The 24,028-nt window shown below is 40.0% G+C and overlaps 2 protein-coding genes across 5 annotated transcripts; both read right to left on the bottom strand.

The window, feature by feature from the left end:
* Positions 1 to 2,341: 2,341 nt before the first annotated feature.
* Positions 2,342 to 6,764, bottom strand: tardbpb (TAR DNA binding protein b). Its single transcript, XM_088338869.1, has 5 exons — positions 6,143 to 6,764; positions 4,633 to 4,796; positions 4,397 to 4,546; positions 4,133 to 4,303; positions 2,342 to 3,091 (listed from the first exon to the last, which is right to left on the bottom strand). Exons 1-5 carry the CDS (start codon positions 6,381 to 6,383, stop codon positions 2,600 to 2,602), a joined length of 1,218 nt encoding a protein of 405 aa, XP_088194995.1. The 5' UTR covers positions 6,384 to 6,764; the 3' UTR covers positions 2,342 to 2,599.
* A 1,177-nt stretch (positions 6,765 to 7,941) lies between these two features.
* On the bottom strand, positions 7,942 to 20,834 carry gnb1b (guanine nucleotide binding protein (G protein), beta polypeptide 1b). 4 transcript variants are annotated; one of them, XM_088338874.1, is made up of 12 exons: positions 20,676 to 20,834; positions 20,391 to 20,597; positions 15,848 to 15,953; positions 15,730 to 15,768; positions 14,441 to 14,547; positions 14,250 to 14,313; positions 13,994 to 14,156; positions 12,935 to 13,001; positions 12,656 to 12,857; positions 11,370 to 11,586; positions 10,220 to 10,335; positions 7,942 to 9,731 (listed from the first exon to the last, which is right to left on the bottom strand). In XM_088338874.1, the coding sequence occupies exons 3-11, from the start codon at positions 15,902 to 15,904 to the stop codon at positions 10,229 to 10,231; spliced, it is 1,023 nt and encodes a 340-aa protein (XP_088195000.1). In that variant the 5' UTR covers positions 15,905 to 15,953; positions 20,391 to 20,597; positions 20,676 to 20,834; the 3' UTR covers positions 7,942 to 9,731; positions 10,220 to 10,228. The 4 variants fall into 4 exon arrangements, with proteins under 4 accessions (XP_088195000.1, XP_088195001.1, XP_088194999.1 ...); XM_088338875.1 differs by lacking the exon at positions 20,391 to 20,597 and having other exon boundaries at positions 20,676 to 20,829; XM_088338873.1 differs by having other exon boundaries at positions 20,391 to 20,809.
* Positions 20,835 to 24,028: the final 3,194 nt, after the last annotated feature.

The raw sequence follows: 24,028 nt of genomic DNA on the forward strand, positions 1-24,028 counted from the left end.
GCTTTTGTCCACTTTAGACTGCAAATAGAACTTGAACTTAAATGTTGAGACCGTCAACCAGATTCTCCTCAATGCTAATGTGCCGGAAATTGTTTACGGCATAGGCATGCATTTTCCTTATTGGAAATCATGACAGTACACAATACAGAATCCGGTTAAAATTGATAGAAGAAATCGGGGAACAAAAATGACTAGTTGCTACTCAATTAGGTGTCAATTTTTTCTTCCAAGGGTTACTTCTCAATGTTTCTTCATTTTCCTCATGTTAAAGTTTTTCCTTGCCCTCATTTAGGTTTTAGATCAGGGGATGGTGTAATAATAGTGTGTAGTTTGCAATAATCCGTGGTCTGTGCAGCCCTTTGAGACTTAGTGATTAAGGGCTATACAAATAAACGTGAATTGACTTACTATTACAAAAAAAATAAACATGCTTTACTTAATTTCTTTACATGCCTAAACAAAATGTGTATATCAGAGGTAAGATCTTAAGCACGAGTCCAAAAAGACCTTGAATTCATCATGCTAAAAATAAGACTTTAATTGGCATTAAAATGTCTTGAATCAAATTTTTGAAAGTCTTATAAATGGGAACAAGTTATGATTTGAGTTTGTGTGAACTAAAACGATTTAGTAGTATTTATTAATTGTCTATTTAAATAATTCACCGATTAACTTTCTTGGCAAGATCGTGTGACCACAATAACGGAACTATCCAACAATGACATGGTTTCAGTTGGGCCTTTGAGAGGAGACGAATGTCTTTGGTTTACCCATAATACACATAGCAACTTAGGACGTTTACCTTGGACCCTGGGTAAGTGTCCATTTAATGAGAAGTGGCTGGCCGACGAACCATTTTCGCCATGGCTAAAAGCTGTGCCAAGTAATATGTACGAGGCGCGACATATTGTGTGCAAGAAATATTTTTTGTTTGGTTTCGATTGATTAAAAAAAGTCTTTAACTTCAAGCTGTAGGAACCCTGGTATTAATCCTTTTGCTTTTTAGCACTTTTGGGGGGGTTTCACTACACCATACAGAGACATTTATTGGTCAAATAATACACACAGTCTCTTTTACTTAGCCTCTGCAGACACAGAAATATAAAAGATGCACCGTACTTTTATGACAATAAGGCGCGCATGAATCTCGGATTTTCTCCAAATTGTGCAGCGCGCCCTGTGTGGGATGTAAAGTGGGCCGACGTAAACCAGCTCGGTGGCCTTAGGGTTTGGTGACCGCATCGAGACTTGGAGCCTTGGCTGAGTCAAAGACAACATTTTCGGGTGATATCCAATGTTTTTTTGAGACCGTTTACATTCCCAACTAAATGCAACTTGTATGCGATCTCCTGTAACTTTTAAGCAACTCCTGTTTAAACTCCACCATGTCCCGCTTGCGCAGAAGAGGACACGTGACATCACACACAATGCATTGTTTGCAGAAGTACTCATGGAAGGTAAAGCCATAGCGTATCTAGTGATTTGAGGGTTACTGTTATCGTCTTGGTGCTTTTGTTTCGTGAAACGGTTTCTATTTCATCCGGGCCGGGCCTCCGACAGCGCAGAATCTTGCAGCGGGTTATAATAAAAAGTATGGATTGTCGACTCTTGGGCTACAGTGTCTGTTGTTTGAGCTTTTGCAAAAAAAATGTATTTCAGAGGAGCTGCATGGCATGGAAAGTGACTGAAAGTTAAGAAAGTGGGCCTTTACTGAGGACTTAGCCAAGCTGCTCTGATCATAAACAGAGGACGAGGATTTTGACAGTTCTGTCTGATGTGTTAGTACCAAACTGGGTATTGCACCAGCTCTTTTTGAAAAAAATGTGTTTTATCCATGTGTGTTAACTTTGTAATCAATACTTAAAAAAACCTCAACGAAACTCAGTTTTCCTTTCATAATTTTAAATACGCAGACGTGTACGCTTGTCTGTGTTGTTGCAACATGGCCGCATGATAGTGTTAAATACAGAAATAGAACCAGCTACGTAGACTACGCCTTTTATTCAATGCACTCTATGGTCGTGAAAATAAGGTAAAATGTTTATGATCTTGTTTAACTTGTATTTTGTTTTGTTTTTAAAGAAAGGCTTTAACATTTTATCATTAAAATCACCTTTCCTCCACCTGGGTCCTCACAAAAAATAACATTTCGGGTTTGCTATAGGTTTGGTCAATTGGTTTGACCCGGGCTGGTCTTTAATACCACTAGCCTGGATTAAGCTAGATTTTTTAGGCCCGATCTTACCTCCAATATAGAAAAAAACGCAGTACCAAAAAATAAAAATAAATACTTATTATATAGCCCACTTATTAAGTAAAGGGTCTGGATTTTTGATTAGAAAACAAAACCCAATATATCCGCCTCTTTAAAGGGCAAGGTATTGGCAAACAAGATGAGCCGTGTTAATTTTTAACTATACATATGCTATGGGCAACCACATGAATAGGGATCCTCTTTGCTTACTGTTAAGACCACCACTGCTCTAAATAAAATCATTAGGGTTTGTCAAAGTACAAAATTTTGTTCGGATACGCCGACACCCAAAATAAGTGTTTCTCTTACTTATGCAACACTTACCTCACGCACACACTTACTTATTTACATACCCCACCCAGACGATTTTGACTCCATACTTGACCCGAACCCTGAACTAAACCCGCTACCGCCACCCGAGGAGTTTGCGCCCGTTCCCCAGCCCAGACTAGCAGACCCGGCTCCGTAGTTGCTGTTGCCCGCTCCGAATGATTGGTTCTGGTCTCGGCTGGAGGTGTTGCTACCGGCCCCGCCCGCAGACGAGGACGATTGCTGTTGGCTGGCCAGCATACCCATCATACCCCAACTGCTCTGCAGGGCCGCCTGCGCTGCCGCCATCATCGCAGGGTTCAGATTGAAGGAACCAAAATTGCCCATGTTACTGTTGGTACTGTTCCCCATGCCGCTGCGGTTTGCCCCGAATGCTTGGCCACCAAAACCATTCCCAAATCGTGCCGTGCGGTCAAACTGCCTGTTGCCGTGTTTGGGCTCTGCATTTGAGATGTGAACACTAACGCCTTTGATGATCAAGTCTTCACCGCACAGCGATTGTGCCACCTAAATGGAAGAAACAGAACACTAGTGTTAGGCCAAGTTGAAGCAATTTACAAGATTTAATGAGCAATGGATACATTTTGTTCCTGCCCAACATGACTTTCTTTTTTATTGCTTAATTTAGGCCTCATATTCAAACTTACAATACTGTTGATGGTGTTGACTGTTTGGGTGCTCCTTATAAAAAGTTTTATAGTAGAACAGTATATTACTGCATTTGTGCAGTGATTGATCAGTCGAAAAATATCGCTGACCACCATTGCAAAACATTGAATGCAACGAGATTCAAACCCGTGTTGCGGCGTCAAGAGTCCTGGAATTTAACTAATAGAGCACCAGTGATAATGACATATAAAAACGCATTCGATATTATTGTTATCAAGCTATATTTGGTCATGGTACCAAAAATGAATGACCAATGGGGAAAACAATGTCTTTCTGAAAGATATTAAGAACCAGAAGAAAAAAAACACAAGTGAAACCTCTCTCTGATGATGAACCCAACTTTGAAAGACATTAAATACGTGTGGGTTTCCTCTGGGCACCCCATTTTTCTCCCACATTCCAAAAACATGCATGTCAGGTTAATTGGCCGGTCCAAATTGTCCCTAGGTGTGAATGAGCGAGCGAATTGTCTGTGTGTGCCCTGCGACTGGCTGGCAACCAGTTCAGGGTGTCCCCTGCCCACTGCCCGAAGACGGCTGGAATGGGCTCCATAACACCCCCGCAACCCTACTGAGGATAAGCGACGGAAGATTGGTTTGAAAAAAAATGCGTGGGCTCCTTTTCCCCCCCAAAGGATGTCTAGATACGGTATTGTTGGATATTTGCAACCCTATTCATAAAATAAAAAATCTTGGCTTTATTTTAAAAATGACCATGCTTATTTACACTTTTGAGCTAGGTTGGTAAATCTCTTAAAAGAGAGATATTAATGATTTAGAAAATGTATTTTTTTCTTGAAAAGCCTGATCTCGTTCACATGACTTCATCTTGACAGATTTATGCCTAATATTGAGGATATGGACAAAAGTTTTTAGTCACCTGGTCATCGGCAAACGTGACAAAGGCAAAAGCACGGAAGGGTTTGGGGATGAAGACATCGGTGACTTCTCCATACTGCATAAAGAACTGCCTCAGCTCGTCAGTGGTCATGTCTTCCGTGCAACGTCCCACAAAGACCTTGCGGCTCCTCAGCGGCTCGTCTGGTCCTTGCTGTGAACAAAACCCCCGTAAAGTTCGGCAAAAAAGGCGGTAAACACTGTTGTATTATGCTGCGGAGGAGTTTTGAGTTTGTCGGGACATTACCATATTCACTTTGGAGTTGGGGAACTTGCAGTCGCACCATCTGCCGTCAATCATGTGGCGCTGCGCAATGACTTTTTCCTGGGTTTCGTAATCTGTGAATCGCACAAAGCCGAACCCTTTGGAGTTTCCTGACCTGCCATCTCGTTTCACCTAACCGAGGGAAAAAAACGGACACGCGCGATTGAAGGGTTGAGTGTGTGCTTCATTTGTGTTTTATCCAGGTTAAGCGGTCATACCTGTACCATGATGACCTCTCCGAAGGTGCTAAAGTAGTCTTTGAGGTCCTGCTCAGATGTTTTCCAGGGAAGGCCAAGTACAATCAGATCGGACGTTTTCATGTCACCCCGTTTCATCTTCACAGCTAATGAGGCATCAATTTCGTCCATTTTTCTTTTGTTATCTGCATAGAAAAACAGTCCGCATTGCACACATTCAAAAAGTACAATTTGTTTTGTTTTATGATCATTTCAAGTTTAATGTCATCACATAATTCATTACAAATTATAGTAGTTTGGAGGTCATGAAATCGATTCTTTGCGCAAAACCAATACTTTCTGAATTTGGCACCACCATTTTTTCCCCTTATTTTTATTGATTGGACAAAATTATCCAGATGTATCAAGCCATTGCCGCTTGGGTCACTGCAGCCACCGTGGGGCTGTGTTGTAACCACCAGGCCGCCGTATGTACAAGTATCACTGTGTTTAATTTATAAAACAGTGCATAGATGTTGTGACAGTTTAAAGGGTTCCGACAGCTTATGGCCAGTTAAATTTAAGACTTTTCAAGAAGTTTTCAATGTCTTTTGAAATTCTAATTTAAGACTAAGTCGACAAAAAAAACACACACAAACATTTCTTGCGCACAATACATCATGCCTTGTACTCATTACCTGGGACAGCTTTTAGCCAGTGCGAAAAACTTTCATTAGACAGCCACTTCTCATTAAATTTACACCCATGATCCAAAGTAAGCGTCTTTCTTCATTTACCTCATGTTGAGGTTTTTGAGTTTTTCCTTGCCCTCATGTAGGTTTTAGATCAGGAGAATGTGTAATAATAGTCTGTGGTTTGCAATATGTTGTCTGTGCAGCCCTTTGAGACTCCTTGTGATTAAGGGCTATACAAATAAACAAGACATGACTTGTAAAATGTTGCTATGTGTATTGTCGGGAAACATGCGTCCGACACAAACCACGTCACTGTTTTGATAGTTCCGTTATTGTGGTCATGCGATAAATCAGTGAATTATTTAAAAGAAGACAATTAATAAATGTTATTAAATCCTTTCAGTTCAAACAAATGTAAAATCGTATGGGTTCACATTTTGGAGACTTTCAAAAAGTCAAGGACATTTTAATGCCAAATAAGGCCTTATTTTTAGAATAATGAGTTTGATGCCTTTTTAAGGATCCGCAGGAACCCTGGTTTAACAATGCAACTGTAATGTTTGTGGCCTGAATAATAAATTCAGTGTTACTTTATATGAAGGAGGAGTATTTCTTATGTACCAATTACATTTAGTTATTTTTATAAGTTACATCAGTCCATTTTAGGGCACACATTACACTGAAGTGGCCCTTGGTGGAAATTTGTTTGACACCCCTGTTTTAGGGCACAGTTTTTGGGTGTAATGACAAAGTGACGCAACGAAAATACTGGGGTGAAAAACTATTTATCAGGGGGGTCCGTAATTGAAGAAAATAGAAACTGAAACTAAACAAAGAACCACAAGTGGGACTTTTACCTTTGGGATAATTGACCACGTACACCATGTTCCCCCAGCCGTTTTCCGGTGCGTGTAAGACGCCCTCGACGATGCGCACACCGCGCATGCACTGGGATACCGGGCTTCGGAACCGGAGGCCACACGCTCCAGGAAACTGGGCCGACACCGTGGACAGCAAAACGGTGCCGTCGTCCTCAGACGGGATCTCCATAGGTTCTTCGTTCTCCTCCTCCGCCACTCGAACATATACCTCGGCCATTTTTCCGAAGTTACGAAAGCAAATGTAACTAGTCGCAACTAATACGACTTACAAATAAAATGTGTAAATTCAAATACTTAATGCAATGTCCGTTTTTAGTAAGAACTATAAAAGATACAAAGTTTTATCGACAAAGAATAGATTTGCGCATGCGTGTCAGTTCTTTGTTCGCTCAACAGTGAAGAATGTCAACAACGCACTAAAAGTAGCTCTCGAATGCATTAAGATCCACAAAAAGTCAGAAAGGGACAATAAAATTCCCGAGTTGACACTTTTCGACTTCAATTCAGTTTTTCTAAAATATCTCACCCAGTAAGACAACAAAGTGTATTTGTTGCTGTTCCACGAGGTGCAAAACGAACACTGATATGCACCGCTCTCTAAAACTAGTTTACCTTAGAGAAGCAGGAAGTGCGTCATCAAAAACGGACGGATTTTTATTAAGGGGGTGAATTTGTTATTTTCTCCCTCGTTAAATTGACTATTGTCGTAGTGTCCAAGCAAAGCACTTTTGAACTGAAACCAAAGTCTCTTGTACATTTTCTTTACTAAAGAACGTTTGAATTATTTTTTCACTTGTATTAATCCAAGTGTTTCCAACTTATTTAGCACCCCCGTTTGGCGTTCCGATGTGGTGAAGTCCACACAGCCCCTCTTGCTGAAAATATAGCAAGATGGCCGACCACCTATTTTTATGTTTTGTAAACAATGAAATCGTCATGGAATCATTTGAAGGCCGTTAAGATTAATCGGATCGCACACCTCGTGGCACATAAATCATATAGCGATAGTGTTGTCGTTTGCGTAACACAATTATATAAATACAATTCAAAATCAAAGTTAATTTCAAAGACGTCAACTCCTGCACCATCTAAAATGTACGGTGTAAAGCGCACGTCTGCATCTGATTTGGTTCCGAAGCTAGTGTTTTTTCCCCACACGTTCTACTACGTTTGGTCTATTTTAAAGAAATGGTGTATATAATTAAGCGCCTCAAAGAAGTAATATAATAAAAAGATACATTCATTAGATTAAAATAAGCAAAAATACATGTACTATACTATCATTCCATTATGCATTTTTAAAAATTTGTAGGTCAAGAAATCGGCATTTATTTGAGATACAATGAGCTTCATTTAAAGGGAGTTGGCATTATTGTCCACCATCGTGCTGCTACGGGAAGCCAAAGACCTCTAAAAGACAGGGCAAAAAAGACATTGATTCGAATCAATCACTCTCAGTCTCCACGGTTTGTATTTTTTCAGTTATTGTTTTTGGTTGCACTACATCAAACAGTGGCCTAGCAGCCAAATACTGTCTCATTAACGCAAATTTCGACTGGTAGCTTGTCTTGACGGCAATAGGCCATTATTTTCATATACCCTTTATCCTTTCCAGGTCAGCCAGAAAATATCGCATTGATAATTGAAGATAAGTCAATGAAAAATATTCAAAAACGAGTGAAATGCAGTTCTTGGAGAAAATTCAAAAAACCAATAAACTCGCTAAGTGATCACTCTCTGGACAGAAAGCATCAAAACAGAATCCAACACTATGGTTAACTCTCAAACAGCTTTTTATTACATCTTCGATCAATAACAGTACATTTTAGTACAGTATCTATCTTGCATCCAGCTCACTGTGGAACACCAACAGACTGAAAGAAAATACAAAAAAAAGTGGAAAGCTACATAAGGGTGCAGAGCTCTAGTATATTCATGGAAAGAAGGTGTGGGGGAGCAGGAAAATCCATCTGGAGTTGAATCGCATTTTCACTTGTGGCCACACACAAAAGTACATCACATTTATTGAAATACATCATTGCAGAGAAAGTAAAAAGTGAGAATGTCACGTTAACAAAAGTGCTTCTGTATACAGTGAACTGTCATCCAGGTGTTCCAATTTTTCAATTTAAGACCAAAAGAAACAAAATAGCAAAAACTTTAATATGGAAACTACTTTGTTTTTTTTATTCCATTGAGTGAAGGAAGGAGAAAATGCCTCCCAAAGAATAGAAATATTACAAGTATTACATTTGTGATCTTTTAAATTGCCATTAAACTGGTAAGCCCTACTTGATCCTCCATATGAAGTCTCTTGGTCACTCTGGTGCATAGCATTACCAGTTATGAGTATGCAATCGGTGCCCCAAAAGTACTTGGATTAGGTTTAATCAGTAAATTGACTCCTTTTAAGAATGTTTTTATTATTTTCCATTTAGGACTTTTATTCGCCTGTTATTTAATTATTTAGCACCACCGAAAGCAAGTCTACAGCATGCACATCTAAATTAAGTCGTGTCAAACAAAAGTAAATGTTTTAACTTAAAAACAGACCATTTTTTCAGACACATTTGTTTTTGTACATTTCATTCACAGAGTTGCAACCGCAGTCCCGAGCATAGGAAGAGTCTATTTATTCAGGTGAAGTGTTTACCTCAAAAAGTGGATACTTAACACAAGAGCCTACCACCATATCTAACCCAACCCAAGTCATAAAATCCAATTACTACATCTATCCCCACCCCAGGTAACTATTGCACCAGCGCCTTGCTACACCAGCTTTTCAAACCCCAAAATAAAAGGCGTGTACAATAGTTTTGGGTCTGGGGGTGAGGGTTTGATTGATGAATAACTGGACAAATATGGACTAAAGAACCTCTCTTTGTATTGGAATGAGCATTCATAACCCACAGCATGTGCTTGGTTAGTTACCATTGTATTAGTCAAGATGCAAAGCTTTTTTGTGTGCAAAAAGGCTGTGATGAGAAAACAAAAACAAACGGCTAGTATATAAATTGACATTTTGGAAAAGCTGCTTGTGTAATATGATCCACACATTTTTATATTATTAATTTTCTGCATGATTTTATTTTTCGCCGCTCATAGGTGATTTAAATGGATTAGAAAGGACAAGCTGTCATTCAAACAAATCTAATTCCACTAAAGAAATACAAACCCCCGCCCCCCACCCCAGAAGCCATTGAGAGTAACAAACCGTTGGAATTCTTAAAAAAAAAAAAAAAAAGTTAAATAATTTGTACAATTACATCTTCTTTCAAGACACATACTTTTGAATGGGATGATAGTGTTGTTGTATTTTTTTCTTTCAAGGTAAAATGAAATGGTCCGAGAAGGAATGCACAAGTTTCTGATTCAATACCACAGGAGATCCTTTCTTTAATTAGGTGATAAGACAATTGTGCTCTTCTTTGTGTAGGAAAGGCTTGGTTTTCCCTTCAACATTTTTTGTGGTGTCCAAGTCAGTTTTAAACAGTGTTGAAGAAGATGCTGTGAACATTCTGAAGTTGTAATGGTCTTCCAGTCGGCTTTGGAGTTAAAAGGACATCTATTGAGCAAGGACGAGAGGCAACCGTAAATTAAAAAGAAAAAAAAAAATCCACTTTTAAGGTTTGTGTTGTATAGATGGTAGTCTTTTTACACCAATGGTCTACTCCTAAACAAGGTTTACTTTAAATCTATCCTGCAGTATGCTATTGCAGTCGGTCACAATTACAGCTAGTATTATTGATTGGTGAAATGAGCGTCTTCAATTAATATTTCTACTACTCCAAAAGGGTAGTATTGATGTATCTAATTTGCCTGAATGAAAGTTGGATAAATAAAATGTGCGGTCCCTTCTCAAGGTTTCTTAATTTTTCTCATGTTGAGGTTTTTGAGTTTTTCCTTGCCCTCATGTAGGTTTTAGATCGGAAAATGGTGTAATAATAATCTGTAGTTTCCAATAATTAGTAGTCCGTGCAGCCCTTTAAGACTCGTTGTGATTAAGGGCTATACAAATAAACATGACTTGACAAGTAAATGGTGAAATATAACCTTCAGGCTTCAATTCCAGATCTTCAAGAAGCTGTCCCAGGATCCTGTGGCAACTGCCATGCCGTCATCAGTCACACCCAGGCAGCTCACACGGTTGTCATGGCCAGCCAACACACCTAAAAAGGTTTAGGGGGAAAAAAAAAAACTTCTTTAGGCCAACATATCCCTGATAAATAATTACCAAATATTTATGTATCTGTCTTCTTTGGGGGAGGGGTCATAAAAAAAAAAACATGTACATACATTTTCACTTATTAGTCTTTTTTCAGACTTGATCTTTGAGTTTGTCCAGCTAAGCAGTATGACGCTACAGGGCCACTTGATGGCCAAATTTCTTGAAGCAGAGAGCTACTTTTTTGTTACTTGTTAGCTCAAAGGGCTACCAGTTTGATAAGCATTTCTAAAATAACATTATTACCATGTTGTTACCATCTTATTAATAAAGTTGTAATTATTAAGAGGTTAAAATGGGTTCAATGACGCACTTAACATGCCAGTTAGAAATCACATTTCCTAGAAAATCACAATGACCCATGGTACATTTTCAGAACCAGTCGATGAGCTTCTCAGGTAATTATGGGAGGTTACCCGCAGGCACCAATGTTGGGAACCCCTAGACTACACGATCTTATGAAATTTCTTATGTTCAGTTGTGCTTAAAATTCTTATGCCATGCAACAGATACTATTTTTTTTTCCACAAAACAGCATTTGTAGTGGTAGACATGCCCATGTGCCAAATACACAGATTAGTGTTTGACCTGCTACTAATTTGAGTGAATATAACTTAACAGGCATGTGCTTGCACCCTCCCCTACACACACACACAAGCACACTCCCTCAAGTACAAGCCACTCGAGTCCCATGGTTCTCGCCGCCCTAGTTGCCATGGCTACAAAAGCTTAACTACTCAGGCCCAACAGCATATACTACTGCCTTTCCATGGGCGTAATAACAAAAACAAAAATATAACCATTCTAATCAAGAGTATTTTTCACTAAAATATTATATCAAATCATACGTTGTGTTCAAAATGTGGATAAGAAAATAACTTATGTCAAACATATTCAAGGAAGCAGCTTTGAAGATATCTTGTGGCAAATGGGTGGTGCTCGAGATTGAAGAAAGGACTTTTTAATAACTGAATTTACCGGCACGGTCGGCCTTCAGGGTGTCCCACACATTGCAGTTAAAATCGTCATATCCAGCCAGGAGAAGGCGGCCGCTCTTGGAGAACGCCACAGAGGTGATGCCGCAGATGATGTTGTCATGAGAGTAGATCATCAATTCCTGATCGGCACGCAGGTCAAACAGCCTGCAGGTGGCATCATCCGAGCCAGTGGCAAAGGCGTTGCCATTGGGAAAGAACTACAACATGAAATAAGAGGAAATTAGTCTATCACACAACAGACAAATCCACATAACCAAAACGTTTTGTGAGTGCAGTTGAAAATTCCAAGTGAACATTTACAGTTCACCTATTATTTCTAAACGTTAGAACAAACTGGCCAAATTGTGAATGCGTTTAGATTAATTTATTAGATTACCGTAAATTCTGGGCCGCAGAGCGCACTTGATTAAAAGCCGCATGCTCAAGTTGAAGAACGAAATTCAATTTTGTCTTTGTACGAGCCGCAACGAGTTTAAAGCCGCAGGTTTAACAACCATAAAAATGAACATTTCATACATTTTTAGCCGGCACACACCTGGCGCCTACCGCATGGCTACGATTTTCAGTTCCGCTCTGAGCTGTTTACATTGCGTGTTTTCAGATCATGCGAACATTCAAGGTGGTGATCACAAAAACTAGTACTCATTTACTACCAAAAAGAAGCACCACTTAAAAATTTTTGGTGACAGCGCTAAGCCAACCATACTTTGGAGAATAGTACCAGTTTGCCACGCACACACACACACACGTGTCTTTTTATGTTGTTATTGGTCGTTGCTGCCGTTAAGGACCAAATTGCATTTGCTTGCCATTGTTCCTTAAGGATTAAAGGAAACCAGTGACCTGACATTTACACGGAAGATACAAAAAGGTGTAGGGTTTTTGACAAGATAACTTCCAAAGCTGTTCAATTCGGATGTATGAATTGAATTATGGGTGATAATATTGTAATTACGTTGTTAATATGGAAACGGCTGCTAAAGCCACCGTTTTGTCCCTAATATGTGAATAATTAGGGCAAAAACATGAACTTATTTCTCTCGAAGAGCCTGAAATGTTTTCAGAAGACGCTGCAGTATTCATAGCGTGTGCGTTGTCGAAAAGAGCAGCTTGCCGTATTTAGAGCTACAGTGTTTGAAATGTAAAAAAAAAAAACGTAGCAGCTTGTAGTTCAGAATTTACAAGTATACACACCGATGTGTATTGAAAAATTAAATATTTATATCTGACGTGTTTTGTGTATAGCAAATATTGATGTAAAATTACACAGATGGCATTGATGTCAGACTCGTGGCCAGTGAAGGTCTGTCTGCACATGCCCTCTCGCACATCCCAGAGTTTGGCCGAAGCATCACAGGCACCGGAAACAAATAATCGAGAGTCCGGGGCCAGGGAGAGGCTCATCACGTCACCCGTGTGCCCGGCGAACGTGGTCGTCTGCTGGCCGGTTTCAATGTCCCAAAGTGCACTGTTAAAAGTACATATGCTCTTATAAGCCAGGGACATCCATTAAATGGCTTATCCAAACACTCTGCCTTTACTTACCAGGTGGTGTCACCCGAGCTCGTAACAATCTGGTTGTCATCAAGAAAACGACAGCAGGAAAGGTATCCTAAAAAGGAGGCAAACACCAAGTCAGTGATCTAAATATTTGGTTACTTGTACCAAATATATTTTTTATATGTGCTTTAAGTGTCAGTCGAGCCAAACCTTTACAAATCTCATTATGAAAAGCATTTATTTAAAGTTCACAAAATAAACATGAGATTAGGTCGTGTAATACGATAATTTCTAATGAAGTGGTGTGGAAAACATGAAACACTCTTTTCTAGGTTGAAAATCAATAGCTCACGAGGCTATGCATTAGATTTTTTTAAACATCAAATCAGAAAAAAATAATAATTTGAATTTTTTTTTTGCCAGGAAATATCGGTCGCTGAGAGCAGCAGTTTTACTTGGTTTACAGATCTCATTATGAAAAGCATTTATTTAAAATTCAAATAATAAACATGAGATTGAAACCTGCAATAACATAATTTCTAATGATGTGGTGTGGAAAACAAAACACCCATTTTATAGGTTAAAAATTAATAGCTCAAAAGGCTATGCATTCCATTTTTAAACAATAAATCAATAAAGACAAGTTTAAAGAAATTTCAGCCAGAAGAAATAAGTCGCTTAGAGCTGCAGTCTTACTTGGTTTAGATTTGTAGAATAAAGACAAATACATTCTCAAATCTTAGAACTAAATTAAAGTCACTTTTGTTTCCCTTAAAATACAAATCTCTAGCATGCAGGCACATATTCATCATGTATGAAGCCAATGACAGTGTTTGACACAGTGACACTTATTACAGTACACCTCAGGCCCAAAAAAATACTGCAACTCTCGTGCTGAAGTAACCTCTTACGCTACACCATTGGAAAAAGTTGTCATTTGTTGGCAACAAATATTTGGTTTTGGACAATGAAAACCTAGATTCAATGATGATAATGTACATTTGTTACTTTACAATACACACTTTGCGACATTTGCGTGCTGTGAACTTGGAATAATGTGCACAGCCTAAATAGACGTCTGTGCAAGAAAAATTGAGGTAGTACCTGTATGTCCTGCAAGTTCGCGGCTAACACGGACGTTACCCTCACGGGTTTTCAGGTTGTAAATGGAGCAGATGTTGTCTAAGCCGCCACAAGCCACGTAATTTCCTGATGGTGCATAGGCACACGTCATGACCCAGGAAGAACGAAGTGGAATGGCGTGGACCTACAACGGAAATTGACAGTGCATGTTTCAAACAACACCAAGCCTAAAAGATTGTATTACACTTGCTTGATGAAATTAGAAAACGTGTTTTACCTTATTTGTAGTATAGCTGTCCCATATAATGAGTTTGCCATCCTGAGAAGCACTCACCAGAAGCCTGAAAAACACATTTATACAAATATTAGGTTGTTGTTATTTTTCCCATTAACACACGGTCCATTTTTTGATCCTATTAAAATTCATCCATACTAGATAGGAAATGTAGACTATACCACAATGTTTACCTGGAATCGGTTCCCCAGTGCATGGCATAGATTTTGGCCAGATGACCCCTCAGTGTTCGTCTTGTACGCATCTGAATTCGGCCAACCGGGTCAATGTTAGCAGTGATCTGACAAAGAGAAAGGAGGGGGGGTGAATCCAGTTTCTTTTTCAAAATCAGAAATAGTCAGCGTTTTCCTCAAGGAGCCGTAGACAATTGACTCTTTTACATGGGGTTTTCATTGTTTCTGCCTATCAACTAAGCAAACTAGCAGACAAATCCAGACATTACGTCAGCCTCCCAAGGGCAAACCAATCAGAGTGGACTAATGTCCAGTGACAGGATACTGAAAAAAAATATATTAAGACCATTTTCACCCACAGCTTCTCAAAATCAATATCTACTCACATTTCCACAGCCTGTCTACTGTTGGGATATTTCTTCAGATCCTAGTAACCATTTCAAACTATTATTATAAGATGGGAAAATATGATAAAAGGTAGGAGTGGATATAAAAGTACTTTTGACACTACTTAAGGTTCCCCACCAGCTAGAACAAAGGTTCACCCAAATCAAAGCATCACTAGTAACTGAAATTAGTAACTAAAAGGTGTACAAAAAGGTATGAAGCATATCATGCAATTACATTTGTCAACATTAGTCATTTTAATGCTACTTGACACATCTATCCATGTTCGAATTTTAATCTTTGTAAATGATGTCTCACGTGTGTTTGTGGGCTTTCAAAACAGGATCATGGTCCAAAACCCAGCCTTTGTTTTCATTGTTTTTTTAGTATATAGGAATTGAACTCTCAGTGCAGCAACACGCAAACCAGTATGAACTATTTTTAAATCAATTCCTGATGGTTCCTGCTAAGCAGGTAAGCGAGGCTGTTCAACGTTCTTTGAAAAGAAAGCCGCACATTTACCAAAAATGGGGATTCAAATACTCTTATCCCAACCTTTGTAATCAAAAGCTGTATTGAATGTCCTAAAGATTGTCACGTGTCTAACATTATAGTCGCACAGGTCCGAAAAAGCTAGCAACATAAAAATTGTAGTTTTTTAATTATAGCAAATTCAAAATGCATGTTCAATACTGAGATGGGACAATTACCACTAGCATATTTGGGTTCTTTGGAAAGTTATATTTTTTTGTATAATAGTATCACGTGCTGCATTTAACATTTGCTCAACGCCATTGAGTTGTACAAGGGTGGTCACACATAAAGAAATGGGCTAACTCATGGGGGCCTGTGCCTTGTCATTTATAAAGTAATCTAAAAGTTATAAAGATGTGATAGTTTACCTGTGATAGCGTGGCATCTGCACATGCTTTCCTGGCATCCTGTAAAGTAATAAAAAAAAAAAACATCTCTTTTGGACAGTGCTCATTTGATTTGTATTAAAAAAAAAAGTTTTCTTACTCTGATTTGATTTTTGAGCTGCTCAGCCTCTTGGCGTAACTGGTCCAGTTCACTCATTTTTAACTTCTTTTTGGGTTACCTCTCTCCAGCTATAGGGGCACTTGGTCTGTAGAGGGAAAGAAACATTACATTTTGCATAAATTAAGCCAATTGACTAACCTCAGCAACAACCTCCTACAGTGCCCAAAATGCTGATACAAGGATAACCCGTACAGTTCACAGGTCAGGCTTATGTTGCACTTTCAATGTCATGGCATAATCCCAAAACTTGAGCCAGACAAATCCGTTTGAGACACATCGTTCAACTGATATGGGAAAGTAGTTGTCATCCCAATGACCTCAATCCCTAGTTACTCCAAATATTTGCCAAGTAATCAATACCTTATTATAGAAATAAAAAAAAAAATAGAGAAAACTTGTATTTCAGCAGTGTTTTTTCCTCGTTTAATTTATAATATACAAAAAGGATCTTAGAACTGTCAACCCGTAAGCTCCAGTTAGAGGGATAAAGAGCCCCAAATTTGCCAAGTAGTGCAACACAAACATGGTGACGACAAAACTGCAAAGAACATTTTGCACGCTTGGATCGATGGTATCAATTATTCAACAAGAAGTACATTAGGAGGCAGATGACATTTAAGTGTTTGAAAATGTGCAGACTATTTGCCTCTTCCATGTCGGGCCATTTGACAACAGGCAGAAAACAACAGATTACAACGATAACGGTTCAAATTTTAAATTGCTAATGGGAAATCAAGAAAAACAACAAAATTACAAAGCACCCATTCTCAATGGTAATCTTAGCACAAAATATGACAATCACAAATCAAAAGAAAAACATGTTTATTTCTAGACTCCGCCCACCCTCTAACCCGATATGTTTTTTTACCTGCATAGTTTATCTGATTTAAATCAAATAAGGAAAGCCTATTGTTTTTGACAGAGGCAATAAACCCAAAAATTGTCATTACTTCAACTTGCACATCAAAATACGCACACGCACCTAAACTATTGACCACGAAGCAACCCACCACTTTACCTGTACAGCAGTATTCCCGATTGATAACTTTCAGAAACACATTTAAGAGTTTTGTGGTCTGTGCAATGTCTCTGATTGGTCAGCCTTTGTCCAACAATCATCCTCTTACATATTAATCTTATAATACCTGTGTCATGGAATGAGATTACCAAGTAATAGCATACACTGATGACGGACTACTTTTCTCACCTTGAAAATTATTTTCATATCAATGGTTTGTATGAATCATTTTCGCATGTGCACAAATAATTGGTTTGCTTAATATCTAACTTCAAAGTTTTGGTAAAATGTACAATAAACTTTAATAAAAAGGAGCATTTCCATTTAAATGATATACTATAAATATAGTGTGCTAGATTCAAACTATCTTTTAAAAATGACAAACATGTAATCTTGGTTGCTGTACAAGCTAAAAGGCCAAAATAATTCATTCAATCAAGACAATTAATGGCCAAAATGAACTGGACAGGTAGCGGTTCTGGCTATAGCTTTACGAGGAGGTGTTGAGTCCAATGGTTGCATATTCGTTACTTGTCCTGAGCGTGTGCAGGATATCCATGTTCGATTCCTGGGCCAAGTGGTCCCTAAACGCATGTCATACCCCCCTTTGTCCCGCCCACTTCCTATTATTCTTACAACCCGAGTATTACATTTAGATATTTTTCACACTTGAAAAACTGTACTTTGGTTTTGAAAATGCATTGAATCATTTAACATAGAGATGCACACTGTAAGTGACATTCCTCTTGTCTCATGACAAAATTCTGAGTAAATTTGCTTTGCTATTTATGCACACTAGTCTATCACATTTTACCTGCCATGAAAGAGGCACATCATTAAACAATGCAATCGGTGCCTTGAAACGTATGTACAGCACAGTTCTGTACTTGTGTTATTTCCCCATTGACCTCTGTGGGTGCTTGCACTTCCTCTCCTTCGTCACTTCTCCTTTCCCAAGCGCCTGATCAGGGTCAGCTGACTGCCTGATAAACTAAAAGAGCTAGTAAACAGCCTGGATTGGGGATCTCACAGGCTGCTCTGCACTGGCCTCTCCAGTTGAAGTGTCTGCTCAGTGACTGAGTGGCACAAATGCCAAGTCACTGAGACAATGTATCAATAAGCTGGATCACATGTGGGGTAGGGTGGGGGAAATCATAACCAGTAATATTATCATGCAAAATCCTTAATCCCAAAGAGCTCAAATCCTCACTCAATGAGTGTATAATCCCATGCATGTCCACTAACACAAACAGCTGGCGAAGCCAAGTAGGGCAATGGAAATATGCTTCTCCATTCATAAAGAGGATGATTTTCAGCTGAATTCTTTTACACATAACCTGCTTATCACAATTACCTGGATTTGGAAAGCAATCGCATAGCCATCATATAATTAGCATGCTTTTATCCCTCTTTCAGATTCAGATTCAGATCTACTTTATTGTCATTCTAGTACACGTGTATACAGAACGAAATGTCGATGCATCTGACCCCCACAGTTTCCTTGAATGTACAGATATAAATAATGTTGTATTGTATTTTGGCTACGTGTAGTATTTTACCATAGTGCCGATAGTGCAAGAAGAGTAGCTAACCAGATGTGCAATATGGGCAGTCAGGTTAACAAGTCAGGTACACAGTAACATTAACACTGTAACAATAACGCTGTAATTACAATAGTGCAGAGAGCAATGTGCAAGGAGTGGCAAGCTATAAAAAAAACTGCCAGTAGTGCAAAAGTCAGATTAGCAGCCGTTTAGATTTAAGTTAACTATATGTTAGATTGACCATTTAACAGTCTAATGGCCAGGGGGACTAGACTATTGCGGAGCCTGGTGGTCCTGCACCGCACACTGCAGTACCTCTTCCCAGAGGCTAGCAGAGTGAACAGTCCATGATGGGGGTGAGAGGGGTCCCCGGTAATGTTTTTTGCATGGGATAGGCAGTGCTTTATATAGTCTTTCTTAATTCAGGACTAGTTTAGTCACCCAGCAAACTATTTTAACGCAACTTGTACGTTATCCTTGGTTAAATAAATAATGGCACTTGATCTGAGCGCCAGGCGTGCGCTACAATGATTCAACTACAACTGTGATTGTTTGCGTTATATTTGCATGCCTGGAAGATAGTTGTCCATTATAATTCGTGAAGAGTCTGTGACGCACAAGACTAAAAGCAGAAAGCACTCATGAAAATAACAAGTTTGAGGCCCAGTTCTCTAGTTGCCCCGCGGTTATAAAGCTATATGGTTTGTAGTGCTTTCAGAGAAGATGCAGCTCAACGCCATCTTGCCTTCCCTGTGACTGTCCGCTAGTTAGCTTAGCATGTAGCGAGTTGAAGTGGGTCGGCCCGCAGCCAGGGTAGAGTGGCATGTTAGATTCCGATCGTTCCAATTCACATCGAGCTACTGGTCACTTGATTTGGTTCTGACTTAGTACACGCTCGAAATCGAACGGATCGCCAAACAAATGCAATTTATACAAATATTGCCCGTCCTTCCGCAATTACAGCAAAGCAAACGTAGGGAGGAAACGCTCATTTGAACGGGTTCTGGCGAGGCCACTGAGTCTGCACAAATCCACTTACTCGCACACTAAACAATCTCGTTAAAGCACACGGCGTCCGTTTGATACGATTAGGACCGTCACGGTGTTTATTCACAAGTCTTTTTCCAGAAATATGCAAGGTCGGTCGGTTGGGCTGGGCGGAGAACACGGCCCTGAATTTATCCTTCTACCGAATGGGACACGTTAGCGCGTATTCCCCCAATCAACGTTTTTATTGGGGAAAATCTAGAATTAATGGCAGATTTTCAAAGTAAAAACTGCAGCGGAGATTCTACCTTCCAAGGCAAAAAGGGTGTTAACGCCGCAACTCACATTCATTACGCCCCAGCAAGCTCCAGTGATACATAATCAATTAACTGCACGTAAACTGCAGCATTTCGAATCAAATGGGAAGAAAATAAATCGGGAAAATATATTCATTACTACCTGATCATATAATTTCAACTGTAAATGAATTTCGACATATATGTATGCTTACTACGCGCATGCACAAACACTTGCAGAAAAAAAATCACTGCACTTTTAAACAAACGTAAGTTTTGAATAGTCAACACTGAAAATGTATAACTTATTCTCTGTAGTTTTGATTATTCTTGAAGGGATTATCATGGGCTGCAAAGGGAGGGGGAGGCCGGAGAGTGGAGCCAACGGTTCGGCCGTGGTTGACACCAAACCTGGCCAGGTTAACGGTACACTCCATCGTGGAAAATATATGATTTTGTTTCATTCACGGGCAAAAACTAAAGCTCATGGTGAAGTAGGCCAATGAAGCCAATTTTGGGCTCTTGCATTGAAACAGCGACTGGCTTAGATGGCTAAGAGGCTATGGCTAGCGCTACCCCACCCCCGAGCGGCTTAATTCGGCCACACTACCCAAACTCATGCAAGCTGACTAGGGCCGCTATCAAAACGGCAATCAGGTCACTAACAATCATCTTACCTTTGTCAATGTGCTTTTTTGCATTGACCGAGAAAAGAGATGAGCCCTCAAAAGTCAGCGAAGAGCCCCCACCGCTAGCTCAAGAACTAGCCAGCCCCAGCTAGCGTCGCTTTGCCGAGGAAGCAGAGAGCCAAACAGTCGACCAACCGGAGATGAGGGAGGGAGGAGGGCGGAAAGGAGGGTGAGGGGGGGATCACACCCACAAACCTCGTACAGAACAAAGACAAACAGGGGGGGAAATGGACGAGATTCAAAATTTGTTAGCAACAGTTCACAACTGCCAACCTTGCCACTAAGCCGAGTCGAACGCGTGCCCTTTGCCGATGAAGAAGCACTCTCGCCCGGCCATCGAACGTCGAGATGGGCGCGGTGACCCTGCAGTCATCGCTGGGAAACCCCACGCTGCAGCAAAGCAATCAGCCTTCCCAACTGGTGCCTGCGAGCTTTGGAGTTGCAAATCCGAATTCTGAGCTTCTTTTGGAACACCAATTCAGTTTTTATTCAAACGAGTTCGTCAATAAAACCATATAGGTTGGGTTTATGTGGGTGCTCGGTTTACGGCGCCGTATCGTTGTAACAATAATGACGTAACACGAATAATTGTACGCATGTCAGAACATAAGTCAAGTCATGTTTGTTTGTATAGCCCTTAATCACAAAGTCTCAAAGGGCCACACAGACCACATATTATTGCAAACCACAATTTAATATCACAAATCCCCTGATCTAAAACCTACACTACACTAGGACTTTTGACTAAGACCAAAAAGTTTGAGCATATTACTCCTGTATTGGCCAACTTGCACTGGCTCCCAGTCCACTTTAGATGTGACTTTAAGGTTCTCTTATTAATATATAAATGTTTGGATGGGCTTGCACCCTTTTATCTCTCTGATTTTATTCCCCCCTATGTTCCTGCACGGAGTCTGCGCTCGGAAAATGCCAGTCTACTTGTGACTCCGAGAGCCAAGAAGTCTGCAGGCTCGAGAGCGTTCTCCATCCGGGCCCCGGTGTTATGGAACGCCCTGCCTCCGGAGATAAGATCTGCAACCTCAACGTAAGTTTTTAAATCGAGGCTTAAGACACACTTCTATTCCAAAGCTTATGTTTGATGCCCACCTCATATTCTGTATTGTCCTGTCTTTTTCCGACTGCCTGCCTGGAAGGAGAAGGACGATTTAAGATGAGTCAGCGGACCAGCGTCTGACCTGAAGCATGTCAACCCCTGCACTTACCAGCTGGCAGAGATGGGAAGCTGCGTCGTGGCCGTTATAGACTTTCTGGACTAGTTTACAGGCTGGGGGCATCGTTGCTGTCATGCTCTTTGCGGACATTTTCAACATCTTACCTAGTGTTTACTATTCTTTGTACAGTAATGTTAATTGTGATTCACCCTGGTCAATCCTGGAAGGGGGATTACCACATGTGAGGTCCTTTCTCAAGGTTTCTCTTTTTTCCTCACACCAAGGTTTTTGAGTTGTTCCTTGCCCGCATGCTGGTTTAAGATCAGGTAATTGTGCAATTTTGTAATTGTAATCCTGTGCAGTCCTTTGAGACATTTTTGTGATTAAGGGCTATATAAATAAATGTGACTTGACTTGACGAGGGTGAAGGATTTTATATTATATACATTTTACTATAAAGGATTTTATACAAGTTACATTTATTGAATACAATGAGAATTTTTCACAGAGAAGGCTTAAGTTCGATGACAGGTCGCGCCGTTCCAAGTGCGGAGTGTTTTGGCTGGGGAATTTTGATTACAGGGTGCTGACGAAGGACCTAGGCCTTGTTTTGATAAACTCTTGGTGTTGTTTTGAGTTTCTTCAGACATCGTGGCGACGAGGTGGAGTCCATGTTAGGAGTCTCTGGCCCGCCCCATGGGAAGAGTCGGCACGCCCATGGGAGGAGTCAGCACGCCCCATGGGAGGAGCCGACACCCCAGCTTGTGAAAAGAACTTCAGAACAAGGCAGATAGAAGATTGATCGTGAGAGACGATCGAAAAGGAGGCTCGATGAAGCCTCGAGCGACAATAATTCGGCCAATTTGATGGAATTCACTTAGTTAAATACAGTAAGAAAATAAATCTGCCCCTGTGTGAAAATGTCGGCTATTCTTGTCCATCTTTTCCCAGAAAGAAACGAGCATGCATTGTTAGGAGAATTAAGTTTGTGTTTGGTTAATGGGGTCAGATGACTAATTCGAACACTTTGGCAAACGATACATTTTTAATAGTTTAATTCCTAACAAGGGCAAGGAAAAACTCAAAAATCCTCTTCATGGGAAAATGAAGAAACCTTAAAAAGGGACAGCACACGAGTTAATCCCCCTTCCAGGATGACCAGGCTGCAATGGATGATGCAATAACAAATTATACACAGGAATCGTCAACATGAAATATAGGTCAGTCATAAGTTATAGGTGAGATTTAAGCCTAGAGTTAAACAGTTGTGATCGAATCTGAGAGGGCAGAGTATTCCACAGCATCTGGGGCCGAATAGAGAACGCTCTCGAACCTGAAGGATTCTTCTTGGCTCTTGGGATCACGAGTAGACTAACATTTTCAGAGTGAAGGCCCTGGACCGGAACATAGGGGAAAATTAAATCTGAAAGATATGCGAGAGAAAGTCTGCATGATTTTGTAGAACACCAACAAAACCTAAAGATCAAATCTTAAGCTAACAGGGAGCCTCGTTCATTAAAAGCCTTTTGTACTAGCTGAAGGCTCTTGAGTTTGGACTTCGGGAGACCGGAGAGTGGTGCATTACAGTAATCGAGACGGGAGGCAACAATGCATGAATTATAATCTCCGCATCGGACTGCGACAGCATAGGGCGAATTTTAGCAGTGTTGCGAAGATGGAAAAATGATGTTCTAGTAATATTCTTAATGTGTGTTAGGAAGGACAGATTGGGGTGTGACACCTATTTTTTTGACTGAGTCACTCTGGGCGATATTACATTTGTCAATGTTCAGATGAGTCTTTGAGAACAAGTCACAGCAAGTAGTTAAGTGACATACATCTTTTTATTCCAGTGAGGCACAACCATATCTATCTGCACATGGAACATTTTGGGTAAAGTATTTGCATATCTGACAACTTTGACTAGATGTGTACAGGGCAAGTAAAAATACATATATTTTTGCCTGTGGCGATTTTATGAAATGCATGTAAAATAATGGTCTAAGTTTAAAAGAATAGAATTGAATGGTCTTTAATATAGTTTTTTTGCAAAGTGGTGAACAATCTTTGTGTCTTTTTTATTTAGACACAGCACAAAAAACACATAAAAACTTATTTAACAAAATTAAACAATAAATCATTTGCTAAAAAAACAGCAATAAAATACAATAATACAATGATGTCAAAGAGGGTGGCACAGCAGCTGAGTGGTTAGCGCGTCCTTGGCAGAGTTCTGAGGTCATCGGTTAAAATCCAACTACCAGCCTTCCGATGCGGAGTTTGCATGTTCTGCCCCATGCTTGCGTGGGTGTCTTCCAGCCACTCCAGTTCCCTCCCACATTCTAAAAGCATGCATGTCAGGTGAATTGGCCGGTCCAAATTGTCCCTAGGAGTTAATGAGCGAGTGAGTTGTCTGTCTCTGTGTACCCTGCGACTGGCTGGCAACCAGTTCAG

Source organism: Urocampus carinirostris, chromosome 6 (genome assembly GCF_059441175.1).
Source record: "Urocampus carinirostris isolate Australia breed hairy pipefish chromosome 6, RoL_Ucar_1.0, whole genome shotgun sequence".
Lineage (NCBI taxonomy): Eukaryota > Metazoa > Chordata > Actinopteri > Syngnathiformes > Syngnathidae > Urocampus > Urocampus carinirostris.